We start from the raw sequence: 26,547 nt of genomic DNA on the forward strand, positions 1-26,547 counted from the left end.
CCTAGAACCTTGTGAACCAAGGAGGCTGGCAATTTTTATTTTTAGTAAAATAAGATACATAAGCCCAAGGAGCAAGGACCATGGCAGTGTGAGAACAAGGGAGTCACTGGGAAGAGCGGACGCTTTGTTTTATCTGAGGGATAAAATCTGTTTAAAGATGTTCTGTCAAACCAGGACAAAACATGACTATTGAAACATGATTCTGTGATAGGGTGAGGGTCAGTTTCAATGTTTTCTGTCCATCAGCAACACAAGACTTGATTTTTTGTTTTTTAGGTATAAAAGGTAACAGTTCAAATTTTGTATCTGTGTATGTTTTGTTGAACCCCAGGAACACCAAGTCTGAGGATTGAGTCTAAACTCTGTTAACATCTTAGAACAATAGCAAGGTGACACCAAACACATAAGTTAAACTGCACTTTGTTCTATTTTCTTACTTTTGCAAACTTTAGGCCCTCTGAGATTTGCACTGTAAGTACATATGTATGCACATAACCTTTTAATTTTAAATTTATTGCCTTCCAACATTATAATAAATTCATATTGCAAGGAAATTAATCCCAGAGTAAAAGACAAAATTTTATATCCTAATAGCAAAGCACATAAGAAGTATAAAGGAAAAATCATTCACACATAGTAAGTGCTTAGACTCATCACAATGATTTAGCATGTAGAAGGTACAGATGACATAGGAGGTCAATTATGGACATCCTACCGGGAAAATTTTATAGCTAAATTGTCTCAACATATTTTTCAGTGCTTCTCAAGCTAAAATATAATTGATTATACCATGACTAGTTTATATACTAATTCAAGATATTCTAAGCTTATCTGTAGAGTATATAGAGATATGATTCACAGAACAATGGTTTAAAAACAAGTTATCTGTGCTGATTGCCAAATTTCTTTAATGAAAAAATGATCATTAGTTGCCTAGTATAGAAAAATGTTAAAGTGTTTGTATGATGAGAGCTAACTTCTTTTTCCTTCTCTGTTAATTCCTCTCTGTAAGTAGGCTATAAACTGTGTATGTTTGGAATGCATTTCCTTTGGGAACTAGAAATCAATTTATGGCTTGGTTTCTGTTTCATTTCTGCTTTCATTCTCATTTTGTACATTTTTTTTCTAAATTTAACACTTGCAATGTGTCTTCTTCAGTTTAAATTTTTGGGTAGTAATCAAGAGTTTTGGGACTGAACTGTTTTTAGAAGGTTTTGGTACATTTCAGACTTTAAGAATCTGGGATAAGAATCCATTTCCATATGCATATACACAATCTTTTGAGCCTCTTCAAAGCACGTCTGAGTGGGTTCTTGAATGCTTTTGATGATAGCATCTCTTGTTGAACTGTCGATGTTAATCTGTAAAACGAAATTGTAGGTTAAGCACAATCAAACGTGAATGCCTGCAACGGGATGCTTTAATTTAGTCTCCTCTTTTTTAGAGTAACAGCACAGTTTTGGGTGCAGTTTTCATAGCTATCTCAAAGGAGTTTTAGGACATGGTGTTTTTGCTCTTTTTAAAAGTAAAAACCTGCTGTAAGTGTTCCAGAGCAATAGAAGAAAGCGGGGAGTCCATTGCCAAGGACCGCCAGCAACCTCTGCGTATCTGGGACATGCCCATGCTTTCTTGGTGGTAGTCTGCAAACGTGGAAGCTTATGAACTGGAGGGCTCTTTTTAAAGAAAAAAAGGAAGAGAGTGGCTGCTTTCAACCTTACTGTCCTTAATAGTCACAAACGCCGTGCTAGCCACACAAGTCCTAAAACGAGAAGCAAGTGAGGAGAAATGCAGAAATAGATGGGGGATGTGGTTATCTCAAAAGACTAAAAGTTTCCAGGAGGGTTGGTGGGAATAATTGAATAATATAGGGTTATGTTGAGTGACAGAAATCCCCTGTGGTAGCCTCCACCCTGGCCTTGAACATGAATTGTAGTCTTTGGTTGTCTCTCTGTCAGGAGTCTCGGTGTTAGGCAGCGTGACAGCAGTGACGATAACTTGATAACGTGGATGGCAGCTGAGTTTGGGTTTACTCAGGTGCATGCTGGACCAACACCACCGGGGAGCTGCTCATGCCCATTCTCGGCATTTCATGACTTTGCTGCCAGAGAACTCTTCCAGGGACCCCTTGGTTCTTTTTAATTTTGATGGGAATTTAGATAAGTTAGTGAGACAAACAGCTCACTATTGAATCCTAATGCTACTACTTAATGATTGTACCACTCAGGGCAATTCATTAGGTTTATTAAATTAGCTAACAATTAGGTTTTATGACTGAAAAATAAAATTAATAATTTTGTTGTTGTTGTTGTCTTTTCAAGACAGGTTTTTCTATGTAGCCCCAGCTATCTTGGAACTCCCTCTGTAAACCAGGCTGGCTTTGAACTCACAGAGAACTGCCTACTTCTGCCACCTGAGTGCTGAGATTAAAGTAGTGGATCATCATCACCCAGCAGATTGGTAATTCTTAGTTTATACATTATTTAGGGGATATTGGGATAGACTATATCTGGCAGGTAGTGATGCTTGAGTTATTAGTGTTTTCTAAGGATATCCCGATTGCCATGCCCCGTGACTGTTACCTCTCTAGGGGACTGTGGTTGGATGTAGATGCTGTAAAGCTTCTTTGCCCTGGAAATCCTGCCCCTCCGTGAGGCAATCTTTTTGTAGGTTTCACATGCCATCCAGAATTTAATGTTCTCGTCACTGTGCTCCAATTTTAAATATGCTGCGTATACTACTGGACCATCTAAAAGTAGAAGAATGTGATTATTTTCAAGAGTTAACAGTTATCAAACATTTAAGCAGTTATTCATACAGTTTCATACAGAAACCCGAGAAGAGCTCCAAAGATACAGAGCAAGCAGGTGGGTATCTTCTGAGACTGCATCAGCCACGCACCCAGGTCCCTCTACAGCTGAAGCATGTTTAATGATGACACTGGTTGGTGGTTATTCCTTTGTTCTGAGTCACTCAGTGGAAAATATTTGTCAGTTTAGATGTGCCTATGACAGAAAGGCCAGGAGATGTCATGAGAACCCATACAAGGGACTTAAGCTCCATAGGCAGGCAGAACTCTCCCTCTAAAGTTACAGAATATATTAAGACCTCACAACAAACTGATAGGTAAGAACTAGGTTATAGATCTGGCAAGTTAGAGTTGGGAGGAAACTATCTAGGTTACGTATGAGTGATACTTTGATGAGGCAGAGTTGTCTGGAGTGTTTCTCTGTGTCCAATCAGCTGAAGAACAGGAAGATGAAGAATTGAACATCATATTCATGGTTTATGGTTCAACCCAGAAATAAGGACCAAGTAAGGAATGGAATCCAGAGGGATGTTGGACACCTTCTGAGAACCTAACACAGGGCAGTGTGTTGTGTCGAACATAACCAGCCAATGACACTTGCTGCTTAGATGATTATCTTCAGCTTTGGTCTTGAACAGTCTCTGGGGTGAGCAGAGTGGGAGGACTTTTATTCAGGCCCCATTTTTTGGAAGCTTGTGCTCATAGATTAGACACATTCTAAGGGTGTAACTTGTTCCTCATCATCCCAGGGAGGGCCGAGTGGTCTCAAGGTTTAAGATGAATACTTTGGGATGGCCACTAAACTCCTTTGGGTGACTGTGAAGTCTTTTGGCGTATGTGAGAAATTTAATTGCTAAAAGATAAAATGACAAAGTAACTTTCCATGGATGTTATTAAAACTGAGTTTAGTCAGACTGAATACAAAACTACCTATAGACTGACAGTGTTATTTTTTTCCTTTACAGACACTCAGTGCCTCATTTAATGCTTGCAAGTTGACCAGTTTTAAGGTCAGTATCTGTCCATGAAACTGTTACCATCAGTTGGGTCACCAGTGCCTACTAACTCCTAAAATATGGAATTTAGTTAACAAAAATTTTGATTGGTATCATTAACTCTCATGAGAAAGAGTAATAATCAGATGGAATAGAAGTGATGTAAAGTCATATTTTCCTGCAACTTCATAAGAGACTTTAGACCAATTTGTTAGCACTAGAAAGTCAGGCTACATGAGCTCTCGATTTTCACTGATTATATTAGCAGTGATACAGGAAGAAAGACAACAGTCTATCCTCAAGGAAAATAGCAGAGATAGAGGTAACTACCATATACAAAAGCATCAGGGTTGGGGAACACTGGTCATCTGCAAGAATCTGGCGTGCAGGGATACACAGACATGAGTATGGCTCAGAGTGCGATGGGCAGGTGCGGCCTGCAGTGCAATGGATGGGAGAGGTCTGAAAGAAACTTCACCTCGCCTGGGAGTACAGGTCAGATGAGGGCAGAGCATATATAGAAAAACAGCCTAGGAAGCGGCATCAGTTAGCTGTTACTATCCAGTGGGAAATGCATTATCAATTATATTTCAAAGAAGAAGTTCGTTTTCCTTCTGGCATGTCGGTGTGATAGTCCTTGTCTTGCTATAAGTATTGCAGAGAACACAGCTGTGGTTATTAGCTCTCCTGCTAGAGACATAGCCAAAGCTGTGGGCAAAGTTGCAAGCAAAACAAAATGACACCGTTGCTTTAACAAGACAGTGAAAACACCAGATTTCCAGAATGCACTGAAAAAAAGTCTTATTAAAAATGAAGGAATTTATATAGTTGGTACTTGAATTGTAACAGAAGACTTAGCCAGCAATAGAGGACAAGGGTTTTGAAATAATGAAATAAGCTATAAATCAGAAGATAGAAAGTCCACAGGTCACTGAATGAGATGATTCTTGACCAGCTGGATGGTTAGGTGGATGGGTGGGCGGGACGGGGGTGGGAATACAGTCTGGAAACCAATATTAGGTTGTATATTACATATGAATTTGTATTTATTATATAAATTCTTATTCTGGAAACCCCCTGTACCTACCCCTGCCTTCTCTAGCCTCCAGTGTGAGAGATGAATAAAAATCTTTTTTTTTTGGTTCAACTAACAGTTGTACAACTCCCAATGTATCCATATCCTTTGCTAATGAAACTTCTTCTGAATTAATTTTCATTTCCTAAATTACAGTCTTCTATATGTAATAGATGAAACATACTGCCTGGGTATTTGATGCAGTACTACCTACTATTATTATCAGTTATTCCCTGGTCCTCTAAGAGGGTCACATTTCCATGCTCCCCTTACCTCTGCACTGGCCCCTGAATTTGTGCCGAAAAGTGAGAGTCATGTACAAGTGCATTTTAAGGTGGAAGCAAAGTGGAAGGTTCTTGACCTTGTGCGACTCTTTTCTTTCCTTGTCATAAGGGGGATAAATCTATAAGAAATATGATGTTTTAGCCTAATGCCAGAACTACCGTGTGGAACAGAGTTAAAATTGACCTCAGTTGTTATATATCGAGAACAACAAGAGAACCTTCTTTATTATAGCCAACTGGGATTTTTATGGTACTTATTATTACATCATAATTTTTAAAAGCTGACCCAGACTACTGGAACCTGTATAATATTTCAGACATGACTCTAGTGTGCAGAATGACTAGGATTACACACTGGTTTATTTTGCAGACATTTGTGTACACCAGGTGAGTTTTCGTCTGAGAAAACTAGCTCTTTAAGCAAACAGCTGAACGAATATGTGTGTAAAAGCAATTCTGGAACCTTAGTAAATGTTAAAGACAAAATCGAATTGCTGAGTTTATAGCTGTTTTGACTCACAGCACAACCGAACTACTAGGCGAAATCTCTGTATTACTCTTGAACAAGCCGTCAGTGGGATGAGTATGTCTCTGATACACAAAGTGACATGTGACAGTTATCTTGATGGGGAAGGAACATGTGGGATATCTTTTAACTGAGTCAGAAGAGGACCCTATCTTTCCCAGAATCGTGCTTTCTGCACAAGGCTAGTCAACCATTTACTGACTTGCAGGTGAGCTGTGGCCATTAGTACGTATTGAAATACATGTGAACTAATTTTAAATTCATGTACTTTCAATCTGCACCACTGGGCATACAGAAGTTTAAACTTCTACTAGAATTTCTGTAAGTGTTTATAGTAAATATTCTGTTTTATTAATATTTGTGTTTTGTAGTTAGAGTTTTCCCGACTTTTCTATTCTCTTTATGTGCTAATGACACTGTTATACTGTTGCATTATCTTCTGTTATTTTCAGATTATTTTGAGGTACATCTGTAACCATCTTATATGACAAAGCTTCAGTCAGTCTACCAGATGCTCCTTTCAGTATTGTTAGGAATCTCATGAGAAGAAAAAGCCATTTAAAATGTCTGGTCACATTATTGTACCCTATCAACACCTTCCCATGGCTCAAATGAACAAGGCCACAGCTTTTCAGTGTGATTTCCAGACTCACTGGACAGGGTACTCTACGCTCATGCCCATGTTTATTCTCTCCTAAATGTAATTCCTGAGTCCTGCTCAGACACTCTTCTCTAAACACACTTTATTGTTATGTGGTATGTCATTTATTTATATAGTTTATCTCCTACATTGTGCTTTATTCCTCGACTTGAGACTTGGCTTATAGATCATAACATCTGAAAAAAGTTCCCTGAACTCTCCTGGTTGCCTAAATATGCACTGTTAGTTGATAAACCGACCTAGTATAGAAAGAACGTGCAACTCCAATAAATACATTGTGTTCCATTATATTTGTTGATTTCTTCCCATTGTCCTCCCATTCTACTGAGAAGCTATAAGAATCAGGACTGCAGGTTATTAACTACTGAATATACAGTTCCTACACGCTGGTAAATAGCAGCTACTGATGGATAAATGTTTTATAACCTCGGCTTCTGTATCCTTCATGCTTTTAAATTTTAAAGGATTCTCTTATAAGTCTTACAAAGTGCAGTAGGCTCTAATCATTCCCCATGCAGGTGGTACTTGAGACTGGAGGATTATTACAGTGTACTATGACCTTTCATTTTCTGACAGTGGGGGGGGGGGAGTGCTAGCTGAACAGCCATGTCTAAAAAAGGACATTTCTTTTTTCACCCTGCCAGGTTAAAAACAGTGCCTGAAAAACCGGAGAAGACAAAAATTGCTAAATGGAAAGGGCTCAGGCGAAGTTGCACAGTAATGTAAGGTGTGATGGAGTAACCATGGCAACAGCAGCGGTTAGCAGAGATTGGGAAAAATGATAGTGTAGGAAGGTGCCAATCCTTAGTGGGAGGCAGGAAACCTCTCACAGAGAAGGGAGCTGAGCCAATGCACAGGAGGGAGTAACAGCATCCATCAGTAACTCCTGTGTCAGCTCTGTGCCACTGCATCAATAAAGATGCTCCCCCGGCCTGATGCTTTATCAGTATGGGGAGATTTCATTGCTTTAGTCGGCTTGCCAGTCCTCCACGGTTAAATCCAGTATTTTTAAGATTGTCCACCTGTAATTATGATAATTTACAAGGGGAATATAAAGTACATTTAAGTATAATTTTGATTCAAAGTAAAGGATTAATGCCAGCTCTTATTTAGAACCCCTGCCTATCCAGAATGTCTGTGCTGGGGCGGCTAAGCAGGATACAGGAAAACCTACAGCTGTGTCTTCTGAGTTAAAATATTGCTGTAAATTTTAAATGACCGCTCAACAATGTGCAGTTGTCAACTGCTATTTCCCTGATATCATAGCCCTAGAATTTTCTAGAAGAGTTGCTTTGATTCCTTTTCTACCAGCTAAGCTTTTCCTAGGTTCTTTTATGTTTTTTCATTTTTTAGAGCTTTACATTTCTCTGTTGCTTTTACATTATCCCCTCTCCTGTCTGCCATGACCTCCTCAGTGTTAGCTGTCATCCTCAGATGCGCATGTTGCTATGTTTCCCAAATGTGACCAAAACAAGTATTGACCCCACACTCTTTCCTGCCACTGACCACGTCCCCTTCCCATCTTTGTTATCCTCTCTCTATATATATACATATATATGTGTATACATACATAAGATGTGTGTGTGTGTTAACATGTGTGCTTTTCACTGGTCTGGAGCTGACTAAGTAGGTTCGGCTGGGTGGCCCACAGGATATAGCAGTCTACCTGTATCTACCTTCTCTGTACTGGGATCACAGTTACACAACTATGCCCAGGTGTTTTCCTTTTCTGAAAATGTAAGTTCAGTAACTCAGGCCCTCATACTTGCAAGTTGAGCATTTTGCTGACTGAACTATTTATATAAACCCTCCTTTCCGTTTTTCTTTAAAGTCTATTTTTATTTTTAACTGACACATAGTGACAGTACTTAGTATGTTGTACATGTGTGATATATCAGTCTATGTGTAGTTTATGTAATGATTAATTAGAATAATAGACATATTTATCACTTCAGATACATATCATTTGGGTATATTCAAAATCGTTTCTCTTACCTATTTTGAAGCATTCAATTACTTGTCTTGAAATATTGCTATCCTAGTATGTTACATTAGAAGTTATTTACAGACCTTGAAAGAACAACACTCATGTTTATATGGAAAAACAAGAAACTAGTATAGATAAAACAATTGTGTACAATAAAGGAGCTTCCTGAAGTATCACCAGTCCTGATGTCGAGCTCTATTACAGAGCTATAGTAATAAAAAATGACATAGTATTGGCATTGGGTATTGGGTTAACTGTGTGTGTGTGTGTGTGTGTGTGTGTGTGTGTGTTTAAAACAAACCTATACTCTTAGCCTATATTCTTTAGTTGGGGGATTTAGTATATTTATATTTAATATTATCAATAATGGATTAAAGACAGTTTTGTCATCTTTCCCCCCCTGGTTTTATACATCCTTTTTGTTTCTTCCTTTTTTGTTCACTTTGGGCTTGGTGTCTTTGTGTTGATAGAGTTAGATTCCTCTTTCACCTTTACATTTTCACTCATTTTTTGGAGTTTTGTGCATTTTAATAGTGGCAGTCACCCTTCTGCTTTTAGAAACTGTTCCCTTGGACATTTCTCTCAGAGCCAATTGAATGTGGCGAATTTCTTGAGTTTTTGTTTTATCTAGGAAAGTTTTTACTTCTCTTTCATCTTGAAGCACAGCTTTGCTGGGTATAGAATTCTTGGCTGAAACTTTTCTTTCACAGTTTGGAGTAGGTTATGCCATCCCTCCTGGTCTGTAAGATAACTATTGATAAATCTGCTGCTAGTCTCATGTGAATTCTTTGCTAAGTGACTTGCTACTTTTATGAATGAGCTATTCATTTATTTACTTGCTTGTACAAAAGCCACACATATGCACAGACACGTACACACATATATAATACATACATACACACACATATATGTACACACATGCACACACGCATGTACACACACTTATATAATACACACATGCACACATATGCATGCACACATACACACACATATACACACATAGGCACTCACGCACACATACATATATACATATACACATGCACACATATATACACACAGTTGCACACATACACACATAAACACACACATACACAAAAGTAGTGATGGGAACTCAATGCACGGCCTTATGTATATGCCAGCACTTTATCACTGAACTTCAGAGCTAGCCTCTTCTAATTTATGGAATTCTATTTTCCTTCTAATTTTGACAGTTTGGCTACAACATATTTTGTTACAGAGTGAAGCACAAAGACTTCTAGGCAGCCATTTCTCAATTTCTATTCTTTAATCTTCTTATTTTCACACACACACATACACACGCAGAGCATTACATATCTTACCTTGCTCTCACATGCCACTGTAAATGCTTTTGTTGAGCTATCAAGGGCTTCTATGTTATTACACCTATGGGCCCTCTCTGACCTGATCTCTCTCCAGTCTTCACAGTTCATATAACTTTTCCTGAAAGAACTGTTGCATTAGTTCACCAGATGTCCTTTGCCTTTACTGCCTCTTGCTCCTGAACTCTGGAATATCTCCCTGTACCCAAGCACCATCTCTCCCCCTTTCTTCTTTATCTTAACTCTTCCAGTAATCTCTTGACCCATAGCTGTTCCTAGCATCTAGATGCTAATTATTTTCAAGGTTGTCTTCTCTCTTGTGTTCTGATCTTACCTTGTTTATTAAAATATGCTTCTAACTAGTTTCCCTTTCTTTCTTTCTTTCTTTCTTTCTTTCTTTCTTTCTTTCTTTCTTTCTTTCTTTCTTCCTTTCTTCCTTTCTTTTTTCTTTCTTTTTCAGACAAGAGCTGGGAAGATCTTTTTAAAATGTATTTTTGGTTAGTGTTCAGGGTAAATAAGGTCATTCACATGGCCTTATGAGGCCTTATGCAGTAGGCATATTAAACTTCTCTTCAGTTATTTGCAGACACTAATCTCACATTGTTGCATCTTTCAGATATGTTTCCCTGCAACTTGGCTTCATATCCAAATACATCAGCCCAGATGTCTGCTTCTTCTGACTCATCTCTGTGTTCAGATCCTTTTCCTTCTGACAGTTTTATTCTCTGTCAGAGGTTCTGGCATTTCTGCTCCTCCTGACAGTTTTGTTTGCAGTCAGCAACTCTCAGCTGAATTATTGCAGTCTTGCACCTTTTTTTCCATGTCACTTGATTTTATTTTTTTCAAAGCACTTACCACCTGTGGAATCATCTATCCATTAGGTTGTTCTCTGTCTCCTCTGTTTAAGTGGAGTACATGGACCAAGCACATGTATACCCCCCTTTATCTCATTACCACCCTCATGCTGCCCCCCAGATATATGGGAGGATTGTTTGAATCATCCAAGTGATCTTTTTATTCGTATAAGCAACAATATCAGGGAATAACTTCCATTGTTATCTTTTGACAATAGTTTGCTCCCAGAGGTGGAAGGTAGGCTCGGATTGTTGAAGATGCTACACTACTCAGAACCTCCCTGAGGGCTGGCTTTCATGGTACCGGAAGTCACCATACAAACTTCCAAAGGAGAGAAGCCACTGGCAGTCCTACCCTGCTATAAACCTTACAAACCACAACTATCATTAGTGCAGCATGATAATTCTAAGGGGGCAGCAGTGAGACACATACACTGGCAATAATCAACAGCTTTCTCGTTGGGTTTATGAACCTCACAACAAGAGGGAGTTCTTGCCTGGTACTGGAAACCTAGCCAGTTATCTAGGACTAATGAAGTCAAGGATCTTGGAGGAGATACTACAGCTGGTACTTATTAAACCAGCATAATTCTACCTACATTCTAAATATTTGTGCTCACACCCACAGGTAAATTTAGTCCTCAGCTCTCACTAAGGAAGGAAACTTTCTTTGCAGCAGACGGATACCACTACAGAAAACCACAACTGTTCAAAATGCAGACTTCTGCAACCCAGTCCCGGTAGACACATCTATAATCCCCCACCTGAGTGCCATGTACCATTTCAGAAGAAGTGGCAGGAAGATTGGAAGAGCTGGAGGAACACTGAGTTTTCAGTGAGTTTGCGTCTCCGAGGAATTTCAGAAGCATCGCCCATAAAGTTTCACCAGCACGGCTCATTACAAGTGAGCTGAGCAAGGGCACAACAGACTTGCTAAACCGAGTGGGGGAAACCCATGAGGCCTCAACTCTAGGCAAAGAACTGCAGACAACACAGAGCCCTGAAAGCTGGAGAGACAGCCTTCCCAGGGAATAGCAGAATAACACATTGGTTCACCAGATACCAAATGGTCAGCCCTGAGAACATGCACACAATTAGCATTGTACAAATGGAAGTGTCTGCACTTATGCATTTAGGAATATATGTGTGTGTGTGTGTGTGTGTGTGTGTGTGTGTGTGTAGTGAGTGTTTAACTGCAATTAATGAAAAAAGATACCATGAATTTGAAAGAAATAAAGGGGGAAGGTATATGGTTTGGAGAAAGTAAAGGAAAGGGATAAATGATATAACTATATAATAATATCAAAAAATAAAAATAACAAAAAATGAATCTATCACTAAATTACTAATCACATTTAGTGTTTAGTTACCAGAAACACCCACACAACTACTTTCCCCATTTTCATGCTGGTAAAGCCTGATTCTGTGATAGCAATTTTGGATTCAGTGACGAAGGCTGGGTTCTTATTATTTGAGGAAAAATCTTACATAAGTCTCAGGTATTTTTTTGGATAGATGAAGTTTTTTCCTTATATTCTTGTTACTTCTGAAAAAAATATTTTTTAAAAATTTATATGTTTGAAAAGATGAGGAATTTTCAGTCACCTGTAGACTTTAACATTTGTAGAGGATTTTTCTTGCTCCACTCACCATGGATAATTTTAAATGACACTGACTTTTACATCAAACACCAAGGAATCAATGCACTGCATTTCTTCAGTTAAAAGACATCGGCTATCAATACCCGCTTACTTTTAAGTAATTTCCTATATTTAAACTACTACCTTAGGATTTTTTGTCAAAATATCTGATTTTTAATAAGTATTTTTGTTGCCGTTGGAATTTTATTCCTGGTGCTTATGCAAGTTAGTTTGATAGCTATTTTCTGTCTTTCCGAATCTACCATAAATGGTGATCCTTCTTGTTTCTTGGAAAGGATTTTCAGATTTTGAAAAAAAATTTTCTGTGCATTTTTGTTTGTATGACAGGCTGATGGGATTTTCCCCAAGTGTGCTACCTGATAACTAAAACAGGTTTAGTACGCATTCAGGATGTGAATGTATACACATCAGTTTTAGAAAGTATCATCAATGTTCTGAAAACTTGTTTGCTAGCAGTAAATTACTGGATAACATCTAGAATTTGAATCAGCATCTACTTTGTTATAGTACTCTTCTCAACTAGGTCGTCTTCTTCTTCCTCTTCTTCTCCTTCTTCTCTCCTTCTTTTTCTTGTTCTTTTTGCAAAAATATTTTTAATTGAAATAGAACTGTATCACTTTTCACCTTCCCTTTACATGTAGCCTCTCCCAGCTCATCTAATCTTTCTGCCACATTACCCTCTTTTTCTTTGTATTATTAAATGCATATATATGCACGTGTGCGCATAGACACACACACACACATATATGCTGAGTCAATATTTGTTGTTTGTGTGTATATGATTTTAAGGCTTATTACTTTTCATTGGCAAACCAATGAGGGGTTCATCCCAGGTAGAGACTATTTCTCCTTCTTCCATTAGGTATTAGTGATTCTTCGTGTATGGATGGGACCCCAGAACATTTTCTTCCTTCTATGTTAACATGTCCATTGATATTGAAATTTTCTGGTTTGGGCAGAAAATACATTAAGGTACAGTAAATGGGATTTAAATGTTGGTGGCAACTAAAGGCAGTCTTATTGGACTTAAGTCCCACTCAACAGGAGGAAAATCATGAAACCTAACCAGTGTCCTAGGATAGGGAGGCCATGGCCCTTAAAAAAGAAACTACTGCTACCACTTTGCTAGGCCAGCACAATTCCTTACCATTCTAAGGATAACATTCCAAATATCCTTGTGTACATAGATAAATGTCACTCACACCCCTCATCAAAGAACCCTCTCTTTACAGCTAATGGCAGGAAATCCAACTGGACACAGCTATTAATAGGTTGTACTCAGCACAGCCTCAACTGATGCATTTACATCTCAGCTCCCGCATCTGTGACACAGAAAGACTACATGAAGAGCCCGAATACCAGGAAGGCTGCTATTAAATCGTCTCTCCTAGAACTGATTGTATAAATGTGATCCTTTCCAATTCCCACTTTTTATAAACTACTGAAATTTAATGGCATTATGTTGAATATAGCTGTTACTTAAAAGTCTTCCAACAAATATTTCCTCATCTTCTCTTGAGGCTCAGATTAATGCATTTCATCCCCATATAGGTTTATGATCTATATATTCTTAGATCAGAGCTGTATTTAGATCTCTGTAACAATAGCATTTTGGGTATAGCTTACCAGATACATTTTACTAATGTCATTTGTTAGTGTAAACACACTTTTATTCTCTAGAACATATGGTCTTTGCTTTCTTGGTATTTTTAGCTGGCTGGTCCTATCTGTAGGATGATTTATATTTTTTATCACTTTATTCGATAGTAGAATTTTTAAATGAACTTCATGCTAATTTGATTTCATGGTTCCATTGGATTTCTTAGGAGCAATGTGAGAGAGACCTTCTTGTCCTTACCTTTTCTGTAGACTTTGCTTATCCTTATGACATCGTGTCTCTAAATTGCTGAGTCCACATAAGCAAATGCCCATTTGATATTCATGTCAAATCATTTACTCTATTCATTTTGTCAAGTCTTCAGCCCTGACCTATAAATTTATATAATATAGCTTGGTGTGTTGATCTTTTCCTACTAATATTTATCTGTCATTAAACTGTAGTACATGCCTGCTAGGTACAAATGACACTTTGAGTCTCTCAGTGGGATGTAATCTGAATGAGTAATAATTTTTCTTAAAAAAATTTTTTACAATGTATTTAGCAAACTACTTTGGAAAGAAACTCATTACCAAAGCTAGTTGCAATTAGAGCAGAATAAATAATGTACTAACAAAATAGAACAGGAAAATATTTCTAAATCATTTCATAGGAAAGGTGAAATGAGAGTTTTAATTTTGAGAGTGTGTTAGATTGGGTAAGAAAAAAGAACACGGAGCAAAAGCTTATAGCAGGAGAATCACTGATGTACAAGTAAGGGCTGGAGCAGCTCCCACACTGGTGGAAGGTCTGTTTTATAAAGGACACAACTAGGCATAAATTTTAGAAAACTGGTTAGGTTAGGGGATCTTGGATCCTGAACACTAAGAGTTTGGTATTTTGGCTGGAAGGAGAGAAAAAAATTATTGTACTCAGAGATGTGTACAACTACTTTGTGCTCAGGCTGTCTAGTTCACTGAACTATATCTTTTGTGTTCAACTAGTACAATAGTGTTGAACAGAGAGATGGTTATCACTCTTATTTTATAGATGAGATGTCTGTAATTCTTTTTTTCTTTTTGGGCTGGCTTAAGGTATTTTTTTTTGTAATTCTGAAAGTAAGATTAACCTGGTAATATTGTGAACACGGGTTAGGGCTGATATTAAAACTGTTTGGAGAAGAATCAATGCAGCCGACTTAACAGGCAAGTTTCTCTTCTTCATCTATTTAAATGCCCTAAAATTTAGCCCCAAGATATAATATTTAATTCATGGTCTTACTAGAAAGTTACATCAGGGAACTATGAATAATACTTGATATGTAAAAGATATAGTTCAAATCTTCTTGCAAACAAATGAAAGAAAGAAATTATGCTGTGTGTATTTTCAGTGGGATGGCTTATGATTAAAAATGGATGCTTAGATGGTACTCAGGTCTGGGGATGTACAATACTAGGAAAGTAGTCTTGAGGGACTAAGGAATCCTGGTAGAAAAAGCTAAGAGTTCACACCTCCCACCATTGCCCTGTGATTAAGAAATAACGGTGGTGGTACTAAAGAATGTTCTTGAGGCAGTGTGGGCAGGTAGAGTCCCCCTGAGAACCCCATGAGTGATGGGATGTATTCAGTCTAGAATAACGCTACACACCTACTAATTAAAACATTGGAGTGGCATGGTTACCTACTGTTCGTAGTCACGACATCCGAACAAAGACTCTCACAAAGGGAAGTCCCAAATAAAGGGCTAAGTCCACAGATAAAAATAACAATTATTTGATGGTTTTAGCACTATTAGAAAGTTCACTAAGTTCAGTAGAATTTTTTTGTTTTTAACTTGTCTTTTGGTTTTTAAAATTTTCTATCACCTACCATTTTCTGTTCCAAGCACAATAGACAGTTCTCCTGAGTACCCATCATTCTTCATATTAACCATATTGAGCTTCTAAACTTATGTTTTTATCTACCTCCATCTATCTGACCTTTCATTTGTATCATTTTTTCGTGCTTGTGCACATGGAGCCCCTGAAATCAGAGACTGAAGAGCTCCAAAGAATTTTAGAACACTGAGGCTCAAATTGTTTCTTCCTTTTGAAAGTACTTAGAACAGCAACTTTTAAAATAATTTCCAAGCACTAACTTTAGCAAGCTATGGGAAGGCAGTATATTTCAGAATGTGTTACTATTTCAACATATTCCCAATGGGCTTCATACATACACTTGCGAAGAATAAATACCCACGGTGACTAATCTTGTTTTAATTAACACTGAAGAAAATAACAGCGGTTGTCATGAGAAGCTATTTTCAGGTTTTTCTTTTTTGAACCGTGTCAGTTGCCGTTTAGGAAGTAGCAAGCAGCGCTGCTTACACCTGTCCTGCAGCACCCCACCCCCTCCTCATAAACATGAAGCAGCCCACTTATCCAAAGGTGACATGCACGTCATACTCACATTTTGTAGCCATCAGGCTTTCCAGAGATTGGGCCCATCCTAAAACTTCTTCCAAAGTAAGACTTTGAAAAGAAACAAAAAGCACTGATTAGGCTAAATTATTATCAATGTTTTGCTGAGCTAAATAAATCTATGCTCTCTTGAGAATAATGGAAAAATATAATTACACTATTTATTGTCCTTTGACCCTTTATGTGATAGTCTTCACTGAGTTTTTAAACTCTAAAATATAACTGGTGTATACTTGATATACACTTGATATATACTTTTTCTTTTTTTATTGATTTTTATTGAGCTCTACATTTTTCTCTGCTCCCCTCCCTGCCTCTCCCCTCTCCTTTTCAACCCTCCCCCAAGGTCCCCAAGCTGCCAATTTACTCGGGAGATCTTGTCTTTTTCTACTTCCCATGTAGATTAGACTTATGTAAGTCTCTCTTAGTGTCCTCATTGTTGTCTACGCTTGATATATACTTGACACACACTTTGAAAGTTCCAGGCACAGACTCACCAATTGCCTCTATAGGACTGTCTCATGTCCTTCTGCCACTGTCACAGGTGCACCCCCTTCCCTAATTAATGCTGGGCTTATCTTCAAAGCTGATGCACATGCAATAGCCTATTACATTTGCACTTTCTTATTTGATCTGCGTGTATTTATATATTGAACTTTGAAGGCATTGGAATTAATGAACGTAGAATATATCAAGTTACATTCGACTTGATCAGAGTAAATAAAGTCACACTTAGAAGACATCTGTGAAAGGTGCTGGCTTGAAGGCTCAATTTCTGTTTCTGTTGATGATCTTCATGAGGGGACTGGTAAGTGGTTCTACTTTCTCACACACAAATAACTTTATTTTCCTGTCACTAATATGTTCATTGCCACCCAGCTTTGCTTCACGTGTGGTCTTCCTGCCTTTAGCACTGGTATACTCTAAAAAAACCTGAAGATGCAAGTGAGACCTGCTCCTTGTTGTTCTTAGAGAGTCAGCCTGAGTGTTAATTCTTCAGGATTGACCAGCAACATTAACTGGTTATGAACATAACAAAAGAGTTGAAAAGTTAAATAATACATAGCATAGAACAATATTAGTCCTGTAACAGCGGATGGTCTCCGTCTAGACTTTCACATCAGCTTCGAGGTGCACTCTGTCCGGTGCTCTCATAAACGTTTCCATGAAAACTATTTCTGACTCACTGTTCTTTTCTCTCACTGGAACTTCAAAAAGGATGAGCTAAAATAATATTATTTAATCTATTGAAATGGGAAGGGTGAGGCAGGTTTCTCACATGTTTTTTTTTTTTTTTTTTTTTTTTTGTCTCACTGATTCCCATTGTGGAGGACAGACTGAAATCTCCAGGGAGGGGAGACAACATGGCTGTGTTGGGAACTCATTGCCAAGAGAATGCCTTTGCCTGCAAGATTTACGAGACTTACAGATACAGACAGTGGTTGGAGAAACTGGGTTATTTGAACTTCCGCTTTATTTTTGGCTTCCTTTCTCTCTCACACAGGGTTTATGTTGGCCCGTGATTAGGAAGACGGTATCCTCAGAATTATGTAAAGATTATTTTTAAGTACCTCTGCCCCAGATCAGCCTGAGTCTCCTGACCTGGGTTTTCCAGTTTCGTGTCACTTCCTTTTTCTCTGGGCAGGTAGGCAGCAAAAAGCAATCAGATATGAAGACATTTTGAAACCCATGACGCTGATGCTTACTTAGAGTCTGAGCGTTGAGGGATCCCTTCCTTGATGCTGGACTTAGGACATCTCCACACCTTAGTTTTATTATTATCTCTATATCTGATGAGGTCATTATGAATGTAAAGCTCCTATCAAATGACCTCTCTTTTGCTGAACTTCTCCTTTCCATGGGGGATCTTCAAGGCAGACTACAGGAAACCCAAGTTCTGATTGTGTTAGGCCATAGGGATCGCCAGTAGAAGAGAGCTTGCCCTAGTGAGACTTTTATATCTTTTTCCATGGGTGCACCTGCATAGTTCACAAACTTCAACTGCTCACTGGAATGCTGAGTGTTGGGTATTAGCATCCATCACTACAGCTACCTCTCTTCATCAAGCAGTAGCTTTCCTATGTCTGTGGAAGGTCAGACTGATCAAGAGCCCTGACCTACATGTATGTGTTCAGAATTGAGGTCTTCCCTTAACCTAGGTTAGGCATGTGTGGTTAATCTGACAGAAGTCTTGAAACTGTAACTTTTTTTTTGTGATAAACCCAATTGTTTTGTTAATTTTTCAGTCTTCCTTCCATTTTAATCTATTTGTAGATCTCAGAAAAAAGGCTGGGGCTTTATAATATAACTGATCTGAGTGCTCGGGAGGCTTAGGCAGTAAGATCACAAGCTTGGGGTAGCCTAGTCTGTAATGACAGACCCTGTAAAAAAACAAGGCAGTGACAAATTTCCCTGCAATCATAAAAGATCGAGAGCTTGGTAGGCTTCAACTCCTGTAAGCCTCAGGAAAAAAACGGAGGTGTCTGGCACTTTTTAAGAAGGTTTTAGTTGTAAAATATATTGGATTAAAAAAAATCCCTTTAATATAAACAGTACCAAATTACTTTTTAAAAGAACGTTTGTAACCATCACTTTCTAAAATGTCTAAGTTGCCGAGTTCTTAGATCTACACTTCAAATAATGGAAATGAGTTTTGTGTCATATGTAACTGCTCCTCTGCTGGAGTTTCTCCTCTGTAAATGTAAATTTTACTTTCTCAGCAAAATATATTTAAAACGTACTTAAAATATCTATGTATGTATTTATCATGTGACTAAAAATTCTTTAAAATGGCAATAATATTTAAAAGCTACTTACTCTGAAGGGAGCCTCTTAGCTCTGCATAGCTTACAGATCCAGCAGATATGCCCGCTCATTTTTCTAAAAAGAAAAGCATACAGGTATAGTGCTTAGTCATGTAAAATGACTTTCTGATGAGTCAACTTTCAAAGAATATGTAAAATTATATAGTTCAAAAGGGGGAAGTCTTAAAGCTAATAGAAGTCACTGTGGGTCATGGAGGAAGAAGGGATAAAATGACTCACCTCATATATATTTCATAAGAATATAGGTGATTAGATTTCTCAGTGACTTTGGAATTCCTCTTACCCACCAGTTCATTAATAATAGGTTTTTAAAAATACAGAGTTCTGAAAGATGATTTTAATTAGAACCCACTGACAATGAATTCGTCAACTTCTAAGGCTTCCTTTTTGGGCAATTTTTATATTTAGAATACTCCCTAAAAATATGAAGGAAAAATTGCCTCTTTGTAATTAGTCAAATAAAATAGCATAAACACCAAATAAAAACTCTTTAAGAATGAGTTCCGAGAAGAGTAGTTTTTGCATAAACTTGGGCATTTTGGACTTTGTAACTGAAATTCTGAGAGTTGACTCAATCTAGTCTGAGTGTATATATAGCAGCACATGTCATGGTTGGTTTTTAACTTGGGATTTTGAGAAAACAACTAAAAACATGCCTGAGATAATTGGATGCATGTTTTATATAAAGTCTGGAACTAGTTTGGTATCTATACATAGGTAGTTATGTGAAGCTTTTATGACTTTATCGACTCATTCAAAGTGTCTTCTGATTTCTTGTCCCCTGCGAAGCTCAGTGCCAGTGGGTGATCTCCAGAGACCCTGGTCTTCTCTTCCTATTCTTATTGATAAGCCACGAGAAAACATGCTGTTGGGTTTTATTAGAGGGTCTGTGTGTACCTGCAGGAGGAGAACTGAGTTAGACTTGAGAATGATTAGTCAAGCCATCCCAGTAATGCACCATCTGAGTGGGAGTCAATGGAAGATGCTGAAGTGTCAAATGAAGGGGGGATTGCTTAGGCAAAGGTTAGGAAGGAATGGTTAGTTGAAGAAAAGTGAAGAATTGGGATGTCTAGGATGAAAAAGGGAGAGATCTTGGGAGAAAAGTCTACAGAGTTAAGAGCAACCCAATAATCATCTTTGGATATATCTTTAGAGAGAAAGGATGGAAAAAGTTTACGTGAGAGATTTGACTTGGAAGTACAGTTGGGTATTTTCATAAAGACTTAAGAAAAGTAAAAAATATAATGAGTTTTCTTGGGAAAGATTGTGAACTGAAAAGACAGCCTAAGATGAAGGACAAGTACAAAGACATCTTAGTGAGACTGTGAAAAAGGTGTCCACTAGACAGAAAGCAGAATAATGCTGTTTCATAAGCTCCAAAGAGCCTATTTATTTTTGGTGAACTCATAATTCATAGTTGAGTTCCAGAAAGAGATATCCACTGTACACTAACATTTAGAGACTGTTTAAAAAAACAAAATATTGTACCGTAAAAGACTTGTACAATTTATTTTAAGCAATAAAGATTTGGAAGTGTAAAAAAAAAAGAGTAATCATTTTGGTGTTAAAGAAAGAGAATAAGAGAGCAAAGGATTTAAAGATGTTGTCAGGCCCCTTAACAATAGCACCAGGGATGAGTGCAGTGGAGCAGAGCAGGCAGCAGCAAGGTGGAGAAAGTAATAAAATGGAGTGCTGGTCCCCCCACCCCTGTGTCCTGTGAAAGCTGCTGAGGACTGATACAGTAGAGACACACAGGCTGGACTCTGCCACTTACCTACTCTAACTGGCGTGTCTGTAGCGTGTGCCAATGAGTCTTTTAGTGTGACAGCGTGAATTTGGTAAAAGATATCCATGGATAGAGGTAGAGGACTTGAGAGAAGTGGAAAAAGTGATAGAATAAGCATTGTACAGCTAAATGGACGGACATGAGGGAACAAGTGGGAAGGAGGGAAGTTACTGGCTAACTAAGCCTCTTTTGGTTGTAAATGTAGCAACGTAAGGAGAAAGGAAAGTTAGTTATAGAGCTATGTGTGTGTGTGCAGCGAGATTCCAGATGACCATAAATTCAGGAAAGAATCATTGCATTCTAAATTGTTGATAATAGTAATTTACTAAAGTTTTAAAATATCACAGTGGTGAAAAGAGAAGTGTTTTGTGGAAAAATAAACTTAATTACAGATGATTAATAATTAAATAATTGAGACTAAGAGAACTATGGCATTGGCTGGTTTATTTATAGTGATCATGCCTTGAATTGTATTAGTGAAGTTAAATTTCCATACTCAATGCCCTTGCTTCTTGAACATCCTCACTGTCAATGTAACTGCTCCTCCTTGTCTCCTACAAGGACTCAGTATTTCTTCTTGAACAATGGATTTTGTTTCATTGTCTTTTCCACTTCATCCGCTAAAGCCATGTGTACGTATTTTTGAATTTTTACCATCTATGTAATTCTATGTCTTTTATAAAGTATATACATATAGCTTAATAGCTACAATGGGGTCAGACAGAAACCACAAAATCAGTATGCAGCATTCAGATGTGCACTGAAGACTCCCTGTGATGAGTTAGTGCTCAGGGGTTTCCCGGAGCACCCGAGAGCACTTAGTATATTCAGATAGTTCAGTTCAGAAACTAGAACAACACACACTTTAGCTGAGGCTTTTATTAGCTATGTGACCTTGGGCATGTTAATTTACCTCTCAGATTATCTATTTCCTCTTCTCTGAAACGGAACAATGAAGATTAGAAAAATAGATGCATGCAAAGAGTTTCTGTTCCAGTTTATCTGACCTTCAGTTTCTTGTACTGACATTCAGGAAGTATGTATTTCCCAAGACCCTCTGCAGGAACGAAGTATATGTTCTACCAGAGTATATTCCTCCTTTCTTTTTAAATTTCAACTCAGATGACCACTTTTCCTAATTAATGTTGCTCATTCTTCTACATGTGAATTAACTCTCTGTAAATCCTCTTTCTTTTCATTTCTTTTAAAATTGCTATCTCATTTTTGGTTATTGTTTTTAGTAATTCGGTTAAAGATTGAGTTATCTGATTCAGCAACAGATATTTAGAATCCTCCAGGACTATTTGTCATACCAAAGGTTAGAAGCCACAAGATAGGATTTGCATGACCAGAAGTTTGAGTACTAAAGGAGAGAGGACAGTTCCCCTAGTTTGTCCTCTTGGAAATGATTGTGTGGGTTGTCTCTGCCATCAAGATGCTTGGTTCAAAGGGAAACAGGAAGCTGAGATCCACGTGGGCACCCTTGTCAGGCTGCATGACCCCAAGATGCTTTTTGCCCCAAGTGTGGTCCTGATTTTTCTAATACCAGCAAAGCTCTGTCAAGTTCAACAACATCTGTGTGCTCAGTTAGATGACTGATGCAGAACAAGGGTCTATGCTACAAGCTATCCATCAGTGGAAGCATCAGAAGGGACTGAAATAAAACTATAAATATTAAGTACATATACATGTGACTTTAAGTTCTAACTTACCTACTTTCTATGGCATTTCAAATGCTATTCGATAAACACGTATAAGCAGTTGTTTTTATACTGTTTAGGGTTCCAAGTCACACTCAGTTTATTAGGTTACAGAATACAAATAGAATACAATGTCATAAAATTACCAGTGATTCAATATCAGAAAATATTTAGTTAACTAGTTATGCACTAGATGTGTTACATACAAAATACATAGAACATAGAAAAAATTGTTTGTGTTCTATGATGGCTTCTGGCTTTCTAGCACCCCCACATCTGGGACTTGATAGATGTTGTTTCAGGACCGTAGGTCTGCTCCCCATGTTTGCCTGTGACCATCAGCTCTCTCTTGCTCATTAAGGTTTCCAGAACTGAATGCCCACCTACATGCCCTTGTGCCTTTATGGATTCATGGTCACCGTGTCCCACAACTTTGCTGGGTTGAAGGACAACAGTTTAATATCCTGCAATGTTCTCTAGATTGAAGCAAAGAAGTAACTTACAAATATTTAATTATAAAAAAGGTCAGATTGACCAGTTGAATTTATTCTCTCTTCCAACCAAAACACTTGAAAAATGAGAGGTAAAGAACACACAAGACTCAAACATGAAGGAAAAAGAAGATTAAAAGAAGAAAGAAAAAAAATAGCAAAATATTTCGAAGTAGTCTTGGAAGATAGGAAGCAGATGAAGGGTGAAGTTAAAATTGCAAACCTCTAAATGAAAAGAATAAACACAGATTTTGGAATTTCATTTGACCAAATAAAGAACATATAATTCACAGTCTGGGGATGAAAAATTTCTAAAATAAGTATTTCTTAAATACTTCTAATTGAAAATGAAAAGAAATAACTGCAATTTTACATCCTACAATATTTTGTGACTAACTCATACATTTTCATCTTTAATCTCCACCAAAATATGCAGGGTCAAATGCTCTCAAATTTACAATTGAGAAATTTTAAACACATGTAGTTATACTAAAAATGGTAAATTATAATTTTTAAAAGACGTGCAATAAGAATTTAATTAATTAGTAAACTTAAATATGTTTTGTTGGATAAATGCAGCTAAGCATATCTTTAGTAAAATGTACTTTTAAAATTATAGCACAAGCAGAAAATAAAATAAAAATTAAACTCAAATGCTCCCAGAATGTCAATTTATTTTGGTAAAAAAGAGAGTTCATGGTTTAGAATGATCTAAGTTGACATGATGTGGGACTGATTTGTGCTGTGGATAAACTCACCAAGCTTCAAATCAGTGGTAATCCTGTTTTTCTCATGCTGGTGTAGTCATGTAGAAACAGTCCATTAACCTAAAAATAAAGGAATGATAAAAACAAGAGGACGCAGAAAGATTAGTGCAAAAATACATATTTTGCAAGGATTTATATAAGTACCTGGCCTTTGTTTTTATCCAATAACTTCTGCTTTATGGGTCTTAGCAGAGCCCATTTGTGCATCGCTAGAATGTGGTCATTTCATAGATTAGTATAAAACTACATAAAATGCACTTAATATATCTTTCCATTGATTTTTATCTGATCATCTTATGATTACTTCAACTATGTATAACTTTGCTTATCTTTTTCCTCTACTTTGATAATAAAACTAATGTGTACTTTTTAAAAAACAAGTCCATAAGGAGTATATTTCTCCTGATAACTATTTCTTTTTTAGAAGAAGAGCATAGCTAATCGATAGCCTAAGCATAAATACCCTGGCAATAGTACGAGTTGTGTACATAGTATGGCATAAATAGATCCCCATATCCCCCACCTGTAAATTAAATCTTAGAGTAAAATAAAAATGAATATGTTTAAAAATTAACTCTTTTTTACATATTTAAAATTTGATAATTCTGACAGATAATCAAGAAAGTTTTTCTGTTCAAATACAAACTAAAAACCCGTCCTATTCTCTTTTCTTTTCGCAGGTTGGATATAGTTTTGAAAAACCTGGACCACTTTACATTTTTATAGCTCCTTTTTGCAATGCAGCAAAAAAAATCCTGCTTTTTAGTAAAAAGTAATTTTGTGAAGTTGTACTTAGGTGTAGTCTGAGGAATAAAGAAATTCTAGAACCGAGGTTAACAGTGCTTCAGATAGACCTTACAATAAACAGACATGACAATTAGCTGAGCTAATAAACTGTAGAAATAGTCATTTAGTAATCAAGGGTTTTTTTTATTCCAAATTTTCTGATTTTTGTATCTCTATCATTCAACATCCGCATGAAAACAACATTAAAAAAAGACAATTTAAAACTGCAATAGATCCTCTTTTTCCCTATTTAATTTTAAAGCCATAAAACCTAAGCCATTTTTGTTTGTCTATTTCTTAAAAATAATACCTTCCATGCACCCTTACCACCTTGCTACTGAGGTTGGTACCCACCAGGCATTTATATCAAGGTAGCATTCTTCTATTCACTATTTTTTTCTTTTTTTACACTGAATCTCATACTTACACATATATCCTGTAGAGCAGTCTAACATTTTATTTTCTCCGTGTTATGTTCCTTTTGAAATCAGGTTCTGAAATTGCGTGAGACACCAAGTACTCTTATTTTTCCTGGCAGAAAAAGACTCTACTGTCTGTCTAATTACCTTCTCCGGCACTCCAGCCTCTGTGCTAGGAAATTCTAGTTTTACAAACACATATCTATGCAAAGAGAGGGTTTTTGAATATGGAAAGTAGTGCTGTGGGATTGCAATGCCTTGCTGATAAAAGAGGTTTTTATCTAAACTTATCAGAACGTCAGCCGAGTCCAGATGGCTGGAAGCAGCAGCTCCTTAGAGTTTTCAACTGTTGTAGTCAAAACTTCTCTTCTGAACAATTATTTCTTTTCAAGTTTTTGACAATGTGCAGCATAAAGGAAAATCCCCTTTGGGAAAATAAAAATGACAGACCTGAGTACAAATAAGCAGACTACCACTGCAAATACCTAGTATCAAGTGATGGGAGCTACTGACAATTGATCACAGTAGGCAACTGACTAAGAACCTGTAACAAGCTATGGGCTCTCTTTTCTGGCTAACCCTTGTAGCTCTTACTGTACTGGTCCTTTGTGTCTTTATTTTGACTGCTTGTCATCATTCAGTCTGTTGAAGCACCTGCTAGACTTTGGACTGAACAGAGTGCTTCAGATGATCTGCTCTACTAAATGCAAACTATGGGGAGATGTTTACTCCCTTGTCTTATGTCTAATACTCTGTGTGTGTGTGTGTGTGTGTGTGTGTGTGTGTGTGTGTGTAATAAAATAGTAAAAAGGAGCAGAATGTCACCGAGAGAATACTTCCTAAAATATTTAGGAACCTGCACCCCCATCCCCACCCCTGTTTATGGCTCCTTCTTGCTACTTCCACTCTTCCCTTTGACTTTCCCAGCCTCTGTGGTTGCTCCAAATTTTATCCTCAGGGCTAAAGATTTGGAGAGATGTCCACAAATAAGAGAGGGCATGCGGTGTTTGTCTTTCTGGGTCTGGGTTACCCCACACAGTTCTGTTCATTTACCTGCAAACCTCATTAGTTCATTTTTCTTTACAGCTGACCAGAATTGCACTGCGTATACATGTTCACATCCATCAATCCAAAGACATTTGGATTATTTCCATTTCATATCTATTGTTAACACAGTGACTGATGAAGAACTATAAGCAATCTATGGCTGACCAGAGAGGGAGAATCATTTTCCTATAAGGAAATACTCCATGTTAGGTTTTCCAGTCCCACGTCATCAGCCCTTTATTTTTCTTTCAGTCAAGTCCAAAACAATACCAATTAAAACATGCAAAATTAGGTATTGCTTAATATTTTTTGTGGGGCTATTTGATAATTTTATATAGTTAGAATCTAAAATAAATTTTGTAAGAACAGAATAATGGCCTTCGAGAAACTGTAAATACCAAGCTTTGCCAATTTTAACAACTCCCTGAAAATGAGAATTGCGACTATTTCATTATCTGTGACTTATTGGGAAATAAGCCTG

General features: G+C 37.4%; 1 protein-coding gene across 1 annotated transcript; it reads right to left on the reverse strand.

Moving 5' to 3' along the window:
• Nucleotides 1-489: 489 nt before the first annotated feature.
• Rgs13 (regulator of G protein signaling 13) lies at nt 490-25,161 on the reverse strand. The gene is made up of 6 exons (XM_075987430.1): nt 25,028-25,161; nt 23,806-23,874; nt 19,063-19,125; nt 16,235-16,296; nt 2,580-2,746; nt 490-1,361 (listed from the first exon to the last, which is right to left on the reverse strand). Exons 3-6 carry the CDS (start codon nt 19,119-19,121, stop codon nt 1,179-1,181), a joined length of 471 nt encoding a protein of 156 aa, XP_075843545.1. The 5' UTR covers nt 19,122-19,125; nt 23,806-23,874; nt 25,028-25,161; the 3' UTR covers nt 490-1,178.
• Nucleotides 25,162-26,547: the final 1,386 nt, after the last annotated feature.

This window comes from Microtus pennsylvanicus, chromosome 10 (assembly GCF_037038515.1).
Source record: "Microtus pennsylvanicus isolate mMicPen1 chromosome 10, mMicPen1.hap1, whole genome shotgun sequence".
Lineage (NCBI taxonomy): Eukaryota > Metazoa > Chordata > Mammalia > Rodentia > Cricetidae > Microtus > Microtus pennsylvanicus.